Raw genomic sequence first — 13593 nt, forward strand, 5'->3', positions numbered from 1 at the left:
ACCATAATTTATCTCACACACACACACAGACACACGCACAGATACACGCACACACACACACACGCACACAGACACACACACAGACACACACACACACACACACGCACACTCCATTTCTGACTTGTTAGTTTATATACTGCAAAGAAAACTAAACCAGTATGAGTGAGGCTACCTAATGATCACTCTCAGAACCCTCGTGGGTGGGCATGAGCTATGAACTGTACAACAAAGAGTAACACTGGTGGGCTTGGAGGGGATCGGTAAATACCGAACTATGCATCATCTCCCGAGTTCTGGAAGTCATTACCTCGCTGCCTGCAGATTATTGGAGTCCAAGAGGTGGTTTCTTGCCATTTCCAAATTTTTGGAAGCTTTGAAGATAACTATAGTCTTCACATCCTGTAGGAAAGTCCTTAAGAGGTTGTAGATTCTCAAAAAATGGAATTTTTCATGAGGCAGGACAAATACTGCAGTGACAAATCTGTATCCAACCAGCAGTTCAAGCACATGGCCATCGGAGAAAGAACCTTGAGGCTGAGTGGACTGGTGGGTTGGGTGCAGCAGAACTGAGGCCAGAGGAATTCGGCTTAGTTTGAAGATCTTTCTGGTGTCACTAGAGCATCTCCCCTTTTCTGGCAAAGCACTGAAATCTGCTTTTAATATGTTCAAGTGTTGAGGTGTTAGAAATATCCAGCAGGGATGAACTGCAGACTGCCCTGCTTCAGATGGCTCACAAAATGGACGCTGCAGGCCATGCTGAGTCCATTCCGTCTCTCCCTCAGAGTGGCCCGAGGTCGGCCAAATGTCACTTTTATCACCATAAACAAGATATGCAGGAAAACAACCCTTTATCTCACTGTCTTCTGAGGAAATGTGGTGAAATCCCATAAGCTGGTAAACAAATTCCTGCAAGCTTGTCTTGCCACAATATAGCATGGAACTACCTACCACAGGCGTATCCTGCGGAGAACAGCAGGTGTGTAAACAAGAATGAAACTCCTGAAGATGTGAGGCATCTGAAATTAGACACAAGCAGTGCCCACCAGTCCTCACCTTTAGCACTAAGCACACTTCTGGCATGAGAAAGCCAAACTCTGTAAGGTCCCCATATGGAAAGCACAACACTAGCTTCAAGGAGGAAAGGATGTGGTGACTGCTCCCTTCGGAGGCCTCGTGGGGAATCTCAAATACAGCGACTACACTGTCCGTCAGAACGAAACACGCTGCAAATTGCCGGATGCCTTTGTGAACCTGAATGGAGAAGCTCCAGAGGACTTTGAGGATGTGGAGGTGCTCAGTCGATGGGCCTCCATCAGGGCCAGTGCTCCACTCCAGAGCTGGTTCTCCCTTAGGAAGCCCCATTTCAAAATAGCCACCCTCCGTATCAATGTCTCTGGAGTCACTCCCAGGGCCCCTTCTGCTGGCTGCTTCAGTCCAGGAAAGCGGCTGTCTCTGCACCACCTGCCTTATCACAGCAGAAAGGTGCTGGATGAAATCCTGGTTGGTGGTTGTGTAGGCTATGCAAGTGAATGGCAAAATGATGATGTTACCTGGGTCAGGCAGCACAGCACGTTCTTCCTCTGAGCGGCCCAAACTTTAAAAGGAAAAAACTCTCAGTTAAGAAAAGCATATTTGAAAATGGAGACATCCTTGCACAGCTGGGGACCCGGTAAAATCCACGGCCCTAGTATCTAACAGTTTTTCAAACCAGCCCAAACTATTCAGAGTGTGCTCCCATGACAACAAAGGAGCCCTTCTTCTGAAGTCGTAGTGCTGGTAAATTAAAGGCCATGATTTTAATTAAATTGTGCTATCTCCAAAGGACACCAGTCAATATATCTATGATCTTAACCAGCCCTAGGATGCCTGCCTCCATTCAAGACTTCTTGACATAAGTCTTTAAGAAATTTTATCATAATCTGTTAAGATGAACAATTCAAAGACGGAAAGATAAAAAGCACTAAAAACTGTAAACAAATTAAGCAAATGAAAACTAACATTTCAATGACCACTATTCAAAACATGGAGACTTCTAGAAAAAAAAGATCTAATGACAGATTAAAAGAACGAACACAAGCTGTCCAAACGTTTGGGATCCATTATGGTTCTAGTCTGGCAAACATCCCACATGCTCAGTTTAAGGATGAGATCTCTAATCTTTAAACAGCACTGCCACAGAGGGGGCACTGGTTTGTGGCTTTCTACACTCTGACATGCCACTTTAAGTGACTGCTGCTGGTCAACAAGTTTGGCAAACTTGTGAAAAGGTACAGTCACTTTCAATTGGGTTTATGAAAACAGAAAATACTTTGGGAAACCATATTTTTATTTGTTAAAAAAACAAAAACAAATGCAACAGGTTACTGGTTGCAGTAATACGTAATCAGGACCACCCAAACCGAAGCCGGAATTTATCAGTCAGTCCTCACCATGTGGGATTGTCAGTCTCAGAGTTTTTCCTTGAGCCCATTATAGAAGCTGCCTGAAAAGAGAAGGAAGGCAGGTGTCAGCAATCCCTCTTCATTCAATTCTGCTACCTTCAGGCCCAAGGCACTGCTCGAGGTTCTCTCTGAATCACTTACTATGACTGCATGTATGCATCGGTTCTACTCTGTTGGGTTTGAGACCTTTCAGAAAGCAAAGTCTAGTCTAGAAATCTGGCACAGCTCCAGCCTACAGTGGTTGGAGAAATCTCTGCTGACAGGGACACACGCACACGTGTCCCACAGAACTGCTTTGGATAAATCTTAAGCAACGGATGAATCACAAAGTAAACGGCATACAAGGAATGTCAAGGGCATGGACAGAGAAGGAGAGGATTCTGCTAGCGTCTCTTTTTTTCCTGAACACAGGAACCCGTATCAGAGCAGAAGTAAAGCAGAAGTTTAACGTTGCGCAAGAGTTATGCTGTGCTATGGCTCTGAGACTTGGTGCAGCAATGCCAGAGAGAGAAACACCACTGTGTGTCCAACTGGAAGCAGAGATGGCTTGTTTCTGGTCCTGGCAGGCTACACTCTAGAAACATTCTACAAAGGACACTTCTGAGAATATTTTCCCCACAAAATGATTCCATTAATGCTAATTTCTAGCTGAATCAATGGGAACTTCCTCATCTAACATTAACTCTTAAGAATAGAAGTTAAAAGTAAACTCCCCAGTGAGACCGTGATATTAAGACTGAAAGACCAACAGTTCATCAGTCTTCAAGTGCTTACTACAGAAACCTGTGCAGGAAAGAATGTCCGACTCAAAGGGACAATGGAAATGGTTAACAGGTTACTTGGAGATCAGCTGGGAGCTAAGCCAGCTTCTGCTTCCAAAATTATCTCATATTTTAAAAATGAGTTCACTTAGACAAACAACAAATGTCACAAATGATACACTTACCTGTCCTTTCCGTGCAGACACTGAAGGTTCTGAGTAGTTCTGGGTAAGCAAGTGGCCGTTAGGAGTCACACTGGCAGGTGGTGAGAAGCTACTGGCTAGGGCTGCTTTTCTATGTATTATTTCTAAAGGAAACACAAAAGGTGATTAATTATCATCAGAGTGAATTAAAAACCATCATCCAGTTATTTATCTAGTAATATGGAGGACATCATCCAAACACCAAGGAAACGTCTCATAGCAACAGGTCTTTACAACCCATTAGAAGAGATTTTGTGCCATTAACAGATCTAATCATTCTCATGCCTACTCAACACTGTCTTCATATTTAAAATGAATTTAATGACAAGTTTAATGCTGACATTTTTCCAACAGGGTAGCTACTGCCTTTCAATAGATAAGCTAATCAATGATCGATGCATGCTGTTTCATTGTACGCACAACCTTTCTGGTTTCAGAACTAACGGACTATCCAATTTGTCATTCACAAATTAATCAATATAATTCAATCATCAAAACTTCAGGATCTCAAGCTCCAGTCTGCAGACTCCTGGTCCGAGTGCACGCTGTCCCTCCCCACCTCCTTCACTAAATGACAGAGCGGTGGTCACTGAAAAAAGGACGAGACTACATGACTATCGCAGTCCTCAATGGCTGGTAGAGCTCCAGAGCCTCAGAGGGGTCCTGCCACTCGTGGGTCTGTTTTCTTCACAATATTTTATACCAGCCTTTCCAGTAGCCACAGCAGCTTCTTAGTGACATTTACTTTTGATTTACGTATCATGGAAACAGATGGTGTTTTCAAAAACCACAGAGGCTCATTTACAAAAGCAGCACAACCGGAAATTGCATTTTATCCCTGGCATTTTCTAGATCAGCTGAGAGTGAAGCAAAGATACCAGGCATGCTTCTCAGTATAGCAAGTTAACAAAACTTGACAAAAATGAAGGGTCAATTTCAATTACCCACAACATTAAACACCAGAATGCTCATGTCTTCTTAGAAAGTGCACCTGGAAAGTAAGAGAACCTCTCTTCAGAGAGCATTTCCCCCAAGCTGCCTCCTGGTACCTAATATCTGATCTTCACATCCCACATTATCCATAAAAAATCCTACACAGTCAAGTTACACACCAAGATAAATCACTTGGAATGTGTTATCCTACCAGGGCCTATTTTCCTTAACCAAATGAGGCTGAGTTAGTCACTGAACTTTTTCCGTACCTGATTTTCATGTTCTGAAACAAAAAGGTTATAAGCATAGCAAAAAGAAAAGCCATAAGCCCCCATTTGTAGAATGCCCCCATAACACTGTCATTTCTCAACTCTTTCCACTGTTCTTATTACTTTGTATAGCCACAGAACATGGGAACAGTTCCCTAGAGAATGCATGCCAAAGAGTTACACAAACTTCCATCCCTTCCATGCACAGGCCTAATCAATAGTTTGTAATATTTTAGAAATAATGGCAGGTCCAATCTCTGAAGCCACTATTATGGAGTTCTTTGGCTTATCCAAAATGCACTCAATACCAAGAGTTCTCAGGAGCATTAACAGAAAGCTATGACTCCATATAGGATATAAATATACGTGCATGAGTGGATGGTAATAAACCCCTTTTTACAGCTGGTGTGGGATGCTGGGATCCAGCGTCAGATATCCCCAGCCCCATGGGGAAAGTTGGAAAGTAAGCTCTATTATCTAGCTAATAAAAATAACCATTCTGGTGTCAGTATTTTTTTGTTCATCTAAACCAGCAACTCATTTTTGTAAAGTTCTTGAAACTTGCTGTTTTTAGGTGCTATTCATAAATGAGAAAAAAACGGCTTTTAATGCAGGGTCAGCTGAAACCAGCAAGGGCTTGGCACTGTTCCCTGAACATACGCAAATTTAGAAATTCATACTTCAGTAAGAAAAAGAAGTCAGCATTTTCTCGGGACTGAAGCCCAGTTCAGAGATTGGGTAAAGTGGATAAGGATAAGCGACTTTTTGTTATCTATACAAATAACATGTTGCAAAGGTAACTCAAGAAAAAAACTGCAACTGAGAAAACCTTGTGAAATTTCTGAGAGCAAGGAAAGTCAATGTATTTTTCCTCTGCTGTCTGGAGATCCTAAAAAAAGTGAGAGATGGTTAGAGCTAACAGTCAACTCTCTGCCAGGGCTGAGAGGGATCTAAGTCCAAGTTCCAGAGTGGGGATGTAAGGATGAATGTTCCTCACTCCCAAGGAGGCAAGTTGCCAACAAGTGACTGATCAGCCTTGGCTCCAAGGTCATTCGGTGGGGTTCGGCATTTGCTTCTGTTCCATAACAAGTCAAATCCTGCCCCATCCATAGACTAACAATGACACAAGGAGAAATGGACCGCTTTCTTTCCTGTTTATAAGAGAGTTTCTCTCGGGAACTAATTTTCTTCATAGTTTTTTTCCACTGGAATCTTCCCACTGTTGTGTTGCTAATCCAGTAGAAATTCTACTCAACTCTAGGACATATTTCAAGTCTGAGGGGATTTACCTGACTGGTCATGAAAATTATTTCGAAAACTCCATAGCACAGGGATGACAATGATCATCTCCCAGGTTCTATGGTGCCATATACTTCAGCAGGGCAGCAGGAGAGCTGGACTCAGAACACCTGGGCTTAAACCCCACCTTCACCATAAACTGGCTGCCAAGACAACTCCAGGTAAGTCACCTAGTGGCCCTACTGCAAGGCAACTCTCTAAGGAGATGAGCTGCAAAGGAGGTGCTTATATGTAAACGCAGGAAAAGTTCATCATTGAAACCTCCCTAAAGAGATGAAGCCCCAAGTTCAGTTTAAAAAAGAAAACCCCACAGTCTACAAAGAGCTTTCCCATGCATCATTTCCTTTCGTTTTCAGAAGGGCCCTGGAACGCCAGGTTATTATCCCCTGATTAGCCTATTTTTCCAGGTCTTAGAGAAGTGAAATGACACCGTGTGGTTTTAACAAAACTAAAGGACATTTTTGATCCTACAAATGCAAAGTTTAAAACTGCAAGTCAGAATGGAGGTAAGCACATATATGGCAATGGAAAAGTTTGTCTTTTTCACCAATTAGACAGTCAGAATTCTCAACTAGGTAAATTAATGAACAAATGGTTAGTATTTTGGCTGACTCAATTATTATTGATTAATTCCCAATTCTGTAAAGAAGAGGTCTCAAACCCTCAGCCTGAGCAAAACTCCCCAGTGTGGCCTAAACCAGATTCAAATGTAATTGGGGGAAATGTTGAACGAAATCCATACAAATACAATATACCACAGATGATGTCGACTTGTGGTTTTCTAAGTCAGTGTGAAGACAGCAGGGATTTCTTTCTATTAGAGTTCTCAGAGTGCAGCAGATGCATCTGTAGCTGAGCGATCAGAACTCCTCCACCGAGCAGGCCTCAAGGGTCCCAAGTAGAAGGGGGAACTGACTGGAGGACATAAATGCTCCCTATTCTCTCCCACTGTGTTCCTCACCCTCCTAGAAGGGGTTTTGAAATGACTGTGGAATGACAGGTCTTAATGACCTGTCACTTCAGTTTTCCTTACCTTACTCACTCTCATTCCCTTCCATTAGAGCAGAACCTTCACAGACACTAATGTACCAGCTTTCATCTTATCTCGCTGGGGACTATGCAACTTTTTGGCTATCTTCTCACCAGGCTTCCTACCCACTAACCATCATTCCCTACCCATCACACTCCACCCCTAACCCACTCCTCCCAGCAACCTTGGGTTCTGGCCCTAAGTCACCCAGCTTGGACAGGTGAGTCTCCACCTCATCTCCTCAACACACTGCCACATATATACCCTTCTCTTTCTCCCCATTAGAATGGAAGCTGCTATAGGGCAGAGGTTGTTGAGATTGCTTGTATTTCTATCCTCGGTGTTTAGCACGGTGCCTGATCACACAGGAAATGCTTACTAACGGCCTGTACTGTCTGTCTCTCCAATACAGCCTAGAGAAGCCACCCTGCTCGCGAGCGCGATACATACATGATTACCTTGGCTGGGGCCGAGAAGCCGAGGCAGAGAGGGAGAAGAGGGACGAACAGGGAGAGAAGAACAGTTTGGTTTGGAGCTGGCAGCAGTGAGCCGGGAATCCTCACTGATCTAATAAAGAAAGCAGGCGGGGGTTAAAGACAAGGAGACGCCACCTTAGCACCACTAGGGACTGCAAGCACACGTGGGCTACTTCAGTGGAGGTGTCTTAGTCATAACCTGTCTTCCCTCTTTGCACAGACCAAACAACACTTGTAAGTTAGCTGTGCAGGTCAATGCCAAAGTCTTTTTTCCCATCTGGTAATTTCATGAGGGAAAGAGGGAAAAGAAAGACTGGGAAGGACAGACATAAAACAAGCAAAGGGAATGGGGAGGGAACTGCACAAAACACCAAGCAATTTTCAAGTCCTTCCTGAGCAGGTAAACGGAATGGAACAGACATGAGCAGAGCCATTCGTTTCATTTTTCACAAGACTAGCTACTTGTCCTTGGCCATGTAAACAGCACTGACTAAGATAATATAATATACCAGGCCCACAGAATATTCTTGGGCCTCCCTCAAGCCCACAATGGCCCCCCACAAAAATGCCCCAGCACCAAACTCACCTTTTTATCAGAATTGTTCAGTCTGTACTTAGCTTCCTTTGCTTTCTGAATTGCTTTCAATACCTCTACAGTATCAAGTTCCTTCTCTGTAGTAATGATATTATCCAAACAGACCTAAATAAAACCCACAGAAAAAACAACTGTGAAAGGCCTGAGGGCTGCCCCATGCATATATTCTGCTAAGAAGAATTAAGCAAGTTTGTAATCAACCTCCACAGTGTGCTTGACTCCATGAAGAACACCAAAAGAGAAGGCTCCCCTTGGCCCTTATCTACCTAATCAGATGGTCACACTCTAGAAAACAAGACAGTATTGGCAATAATATCATTTAACATGCTATAATCACCCAAACCTCACTGATTCTCACCAGATCAGCTCTTCCAGGTAACCTTGTTTTGCCCTAGGTCATGTCACCTCCATCTGAGGAGGCAGGTCAGCCCCAACATGGCTCCTTTTGAGACTCCGCTGCTGACTCTCCCCTGCCTTCTTCATTGTGAGTCCTCCCGGACCCAAGCTGTATCCTCTTTTTGAGTTATATTTGTAATCTCAATGGTTAGTACAGTAACTGGTACACAGTGAGAGCTTAAAATGCTTACAGACTTCACCCACACCCACACCCCCACCCCCACACACGCACACACACCCATACCCACACCCCCACGCGTGCACACACACCCATACCCACACCCCCACGCGTGCACACACACCCATACCCACACCCACATGCTCTGCTTCATGATACAGTTCAGACTACCAGAGCTACATTTACCTGGAGAAGGCCCTAGTTTTGGGTGAAATCGAAGAGTTTCAGGAAGGACAGACATGGCTAGGATCTGGCAGGTTAAAGGGAAGTGAATTCCAAGCAGATGGGGAGAGGAAAGGCTGTGACTAAAGGTAAGAGGCTTGAGGAAGGTGGAGCGCATTCAGGGTTAGGGCTGACTGGTGCTGAGAGTCATGGCATCAAACTGGAGGAAGGGAGGAAGGATGGCCTCAAATGCTAGGACGATGACTTCACATTTTGTGCTCTAGTTTGGCGAGTATGTTTAGGCTGAGGGCAGGGAGACCAAGAGGCATGAAGGGGTGAGGGCGCATAAATTGCTAAGTGAGAGGCAGCAGAGTGGCAAGATTTACTCGGTCAGCATCTATTAAGTGCCCAGTACACACACACCAAAATATTCAGCACTGGGGAAGACGCACTTCACACTTCTAGAGGACTTTTAAGTGTCAGTCAGATGCACTGGAGAACTGAAATCCAAACACTGTGTGACATCCAAAGATAACCAGAGTAACCTGGGAAGGCTTCCTAGAAGATATGGCCTGTGAGCCTGGCTTTCCTGAAGGGATTCAGTGTGCTGGGGTAAGAAAGGAAGGAAGGCAGAGCAAGCGTCAGTCAGAGAAAGCAGGACAAAGGCACCACAGAGGCGCGCCACAGCAACGAGGTAGAAACAATGCAGATGCCCAGCACAGGGGCAGATGCCCAGCACAGGGGCAGATGCCCAGCACAGGGGCAGATGCCCAGCACAGGGGCATAGCTACACTTGGGGCTCAAGGATGTAACGGAATGTTCCTGTGTTCTCAGAACTGATGATTCCTGGAAGAAAGGACAACCACAAACGATCTGATGCAAAAGGAAGTAAACAACACTACACAATGCCAGGCCATCCTAATGACCCAAGCAGGCCCACAAGAAGAGCGAGGAGAAGCTGCTGCCCTCTTCTTCTTGGCAGACACAGACGGCTCCACTGCACATGAAGTCAGACTTGATACGTTGGTCAGTTTGCTGAACTTTTTGCCCTCCTCCCTCTTTTATACTTTGTTATAAGAGATTACGCTTAGAAAGGAAAGGAAAGAGAGATACACTGAGAAACTTAGGAGAGGCAGAAACAAAGGGCATCAATAATGATTTTTTTAAAGGCACAGAGGTAGGAAAGAAACGGTGTGTACAGAGAGTACCCTAGTTTGGCTGAGATGTGGGAAAGAATGTGCAGATGGCCTTGAACGTTAGACTAAGAATAAAAAGCTTTACTCAGCAGTCCATACAGAGAATGATTTTCATCAGTAACCACACCCATACAGAGACAGATATTTGGGAATCAGAATCTAAAAGATTTGGTGACAAATTAGACACAGGATGTCTACAAACACCCATTCCTAAGAGACTGCTGGTGGCACTGATGGAGAGAAAGAAAGCTGGAAAGGGAGTGGAGGAAAGATAGGGCTTTTATGCTGAGTCTGAGATGACAGGATACCTAAATGAAAATGTCCTGTAAGCATAAAAATAGAAATATATGAACATAACCTAAAATTTACGAGCAAAAAGTCATTTGGGATTTTTTTTTAAATAAGTGAAGCTCACCAAATCATGCTGGATTATTATTTGCTGTTACACTTTATCATTATCTTAAATATCATTTTTTCAATAATAAGACATTAATGGAAAAAAGTTAAGTCTCAAAACTGCCTGTCTTGATTTGAGTTCTTACCCCGAGGCCTCCTATGGAAGCCCCAAAGGTCACTTTCGGTTCCGCTATTGCTGGCAAAAAGCAGGCTGAAGAATGCTTCTCTTCGAGACACATTTCAACCGCTCTCCTGACAGAGCTGTCAGCTCAGGCAAGTTGTTGTGTTTGTCCTTCGATTCTGAAGAGGACTGTGACATCAGGGAAATGAGGGCATGACTTGCAGTGGACTGATTTGAGTGAGAGGGAGCTGTGTAAGGTCACCAGCCTCACTTTCTCCTCCAAAGTCATCTGGATCCAGTGGCCAGATACGCATCAGAATGCCTGGAGATGGCCCAGGAGGCAATGGGAGACTGGCACTTTTAGGCTAAGGTCTTTTCGGAGGGAGATAATACCCATTCAGTGAATAGGCCTCTTTAAGAAGTAGTCAAAGCATGGCCTCTTTCATTGGAAAAAGAAAAAAAATCATGCAGGGAGGGCAAGGCCTTCAGAGTTTCTGTTCCAAAGAGAAACAGTTACGATTGAGATTCACTTTAAGACCTATTGTGGTCCAACCTAAGGGCATGGGAGTAAACTGGGAAGAAGGAAGGAAGGAAGGGAGGGCAAGAAAAAGATGCCAGAAGAAGACAGCAGACTTCTCAAAACTACAAGTGAGGCACTATCTTTGAACTGGGAAAAACCATCTAAAAGCCAAAAGGATTTTTTTGGATTTCCCAAAGGCAGGAACTGAATATTTTCTCCTCAGCATTGTTGCTCTCTCTCCTCTCATATTCTATCTTTCCTACTTGCTGGAAGCTCAGGGAGGGCAGGAACCACATATTTGAATCCCTATTTCTCCCATTTCAGAGAGCACTTGGTATAGACACTCCAAATGGGTATTAATGGAAACATGAACATCTAGCAAAATCTGGCCCGGCACTTCCCCTGGGCTCTGAGAAGCCAGGAACTCGGACATGACTATCTGACTTAGTGTTTTCCAAGGGTGGCTTACCTCAGAGGCCCTGTCCCCAAACTGAGCTAGCACTTTGGTCCTGTAATCAGGGATGATGCTCAGAGGATTGCTGGATAACACCACTTCTTCTAGGCAAGGGAGGTTTCCTATGTTTCTTATCTCCTCGATCTGAAAGAGGAAAGTGTTAAAGCCTTTTGGGTTCAAAATTTAACATAGCAAACGCCATTGTGGCAGACTTCAAGCCAGTTAAACCGTCTTTTCTGAGAGAAAAGAAAACCTTTCAAAACTCCCCACCACTGTCAACAATGCACATCACCTGAGCATAGCAACTTCAAAAGAAGCTATCACCTGTTCAATTTTATTGTTCCTGAGGTCCAAGTTGACTAGAGAATATAGCTTGTTCAATCCACTCAGACTTTCCAGCAGGTTCCCTGCTAAATTCAGAGTCTTGATATTCCCTAGTTTGGTATGAACGCCTTCTAACGAAGTGAGTTTGTTGTATGACAGATCCAAATGAATGAGATTGTACAGATGCTACAGGCCATGAGAACAGAAGAGAGAAAGAAGAGCCGTATCAACTCAACATGAGTGAAGGTTACATTAAAATAAAACATAAAATAAAGTCATCCTCATAATTTAGGAAACTACCTATTTAAAAATGCTTGTAATATAGCAATCCTTTAAACTTTCTCTGTAATATAAGTTCTAGTCTTCTCACATGTAACTTCACCAAAACCACAATGTTCTACATGAATTACAACAGGGCCTACATATGCATGTGGCATATTCTTTATTCAGATGTGTATTCTTTCAATTCCTACATTCCTAGAAATAAGCAAGTGCCCCCAGCCCAGATGTCTGTGGCCCCTGACCAAAGCGGTGCTCTGAGTTCTTGCCATGCCAGTGCAAACAATGACTACCCGTTTGAAATTCGTTTTATACAGGACTCCCATAAGGCCTTTTCACATGAATCATTTCATTTGATCTTAACACTTGATCCTTACAACCGAGAGGAAAGAAGATCGTAAGTTGTAAAGCTTTGCGTGAGGGTTTCAATGCTTAAACTTTGCTGTTTGAAACACAAATTAAAACAGGTCTTCTATAAAAAGTAATGATTTCTTCAAAGAAATTACCTGGAGATTTTCTACTACCATCACGCCATTGTGACTCAGATCTAAGAATTCAATCTTTGGAATAAGTTTCTGAGGAAGAAAAAACAATGGTCACTAGCAATAATCTCATGATGTTTGCTCATACTTGCATAGCAATGACAGTCTACAAAGCACTTTCACATAAACTATCTTTATTGCTCATCTTTGATACTGGTATCTTTGATCCTTAGGAGTTCTAAGTGCTGTATATCTTACTAATTCTTTGCTGGACCTCTGAATTTCAACATTACTAGGAGAGAACAAGCCCTCTGTGCTTTTCTTCTACCAGATGCACATGGTTACTACTTCCCCTCATAAAGTGCTGAGGAAAAACCATCCTGTTTACAATTGTTTCTTTACCTTTCCAGCATATTATCAGATTGAGCAAAGAGAAGATACAGATGAAGACTGGTCACTTCAAGACTCCAACAGAACTCTTTAAGGATAAGCATGATGACTGAGTTCCAAGTCATGCTAACATGTCCCCAGAAGCCACAGGTTTCTCAATTCTAATTCTTCGTTACTAAAACTAAGCCCTGTTCCAAATCAGTGATGCCAGAGATCAATATCTCTATGTAATTAACCTTCACAGTTAGAAACACTGAAGACTGGAACTGGAAAGAACTTCAAGGATCACTTAATTCAAAACTCATTTTATAGCTGAGGAAACTGAGGCTCAGATTTAGGGAAAGATTTCCATAGATAATATAGGTTCTATCGATGTGAGATTTCTAATCTATTAAATACCAAATGAACTTCTCTTCCCCACTCTCAATCCAATCCTTGGGACTCTTCATGTAGAATTTCACCATTTGTGCTATTTCTCCAGTGAAAAGCACCAGACCCTATACACAGCAGGGATGGATAAAATACTAGTTCTTTTCATGAAAACAAAAACAACTCTGAGGTTTCACCTCACACCGTACAAACTGACATGGATGACAAAAGAGGGGAAGAGCAATTTTTTGAACAGCTGTAGAAGACAGACACGGTGACTCTCTATTGGTAGAACTAGGAAAAAGTATCTCCAAATGTT

At 43.3% G+C, this 13593-nt stretch overlaps 1 protein-coding gene across 3 annotated transcripts in view; it reads right to left on the reverse strand.

The window, feature by feature from the left end:
• NISCH (nischarin) overlaps positions 1–13593 on the reverse strand; it is a 46152-nt gene that overhangs the window by 7285 nt on the left and 25274 nt on the right. The window contains exons 9-17 of one of the 3 annotated variants that reach the window (XM_072650048.1): positions 12540–12608; positions 11755–11940; positions 11446–11574; positions 7999–8112; positions 7395–7503; positions 3388–3509; positions 2430–2482; positions 1551–1594; positions 1299–1461 (exon numbers count right to left, since the gene is read on the reverse strand). In XM_072650048.1, coding sequence (XP_072506149.1) covers positions 1430–1461; positions 1551–1594; positions 2430–2482; positions 3388–3509; positions 7395–7503; positions 7999–8112; positions 11446–11574; positions 11755–11940; positions 12540–12608 — 858 coding nt within the window. In that variant the 3' untranslated portion in view covers positions 1299–1429. Of the gene's footprint in view, positions 1–307; positions 1595–2429; positions 2483–3387; positions 3510–7386; positions 7504–7998; positions 8113–11445; positions 11575–11754; positions 11941–12539; positions 12609–13593 lie in introns of those variants that run through there. The other 2 variants (XM_072650039.1, XM_072650053.1) reach the window with 2 other exon arrangements.

Source organism: Notamacropus eugenii, chromosome 1, assembly GCF_028372415.1.
Source record: "Notamacropus eugenii isolate mMacEug1 chromosome 1, mMacEug1.pri_v2, whole genome shotgun sequence".
Taxonomy (NCBI): Eukaryota; Metazoa; Chordata; class Mammalia; order Diprotodontia; family Macropodidae; genus Notamacropus; species Notamacropus eugenii.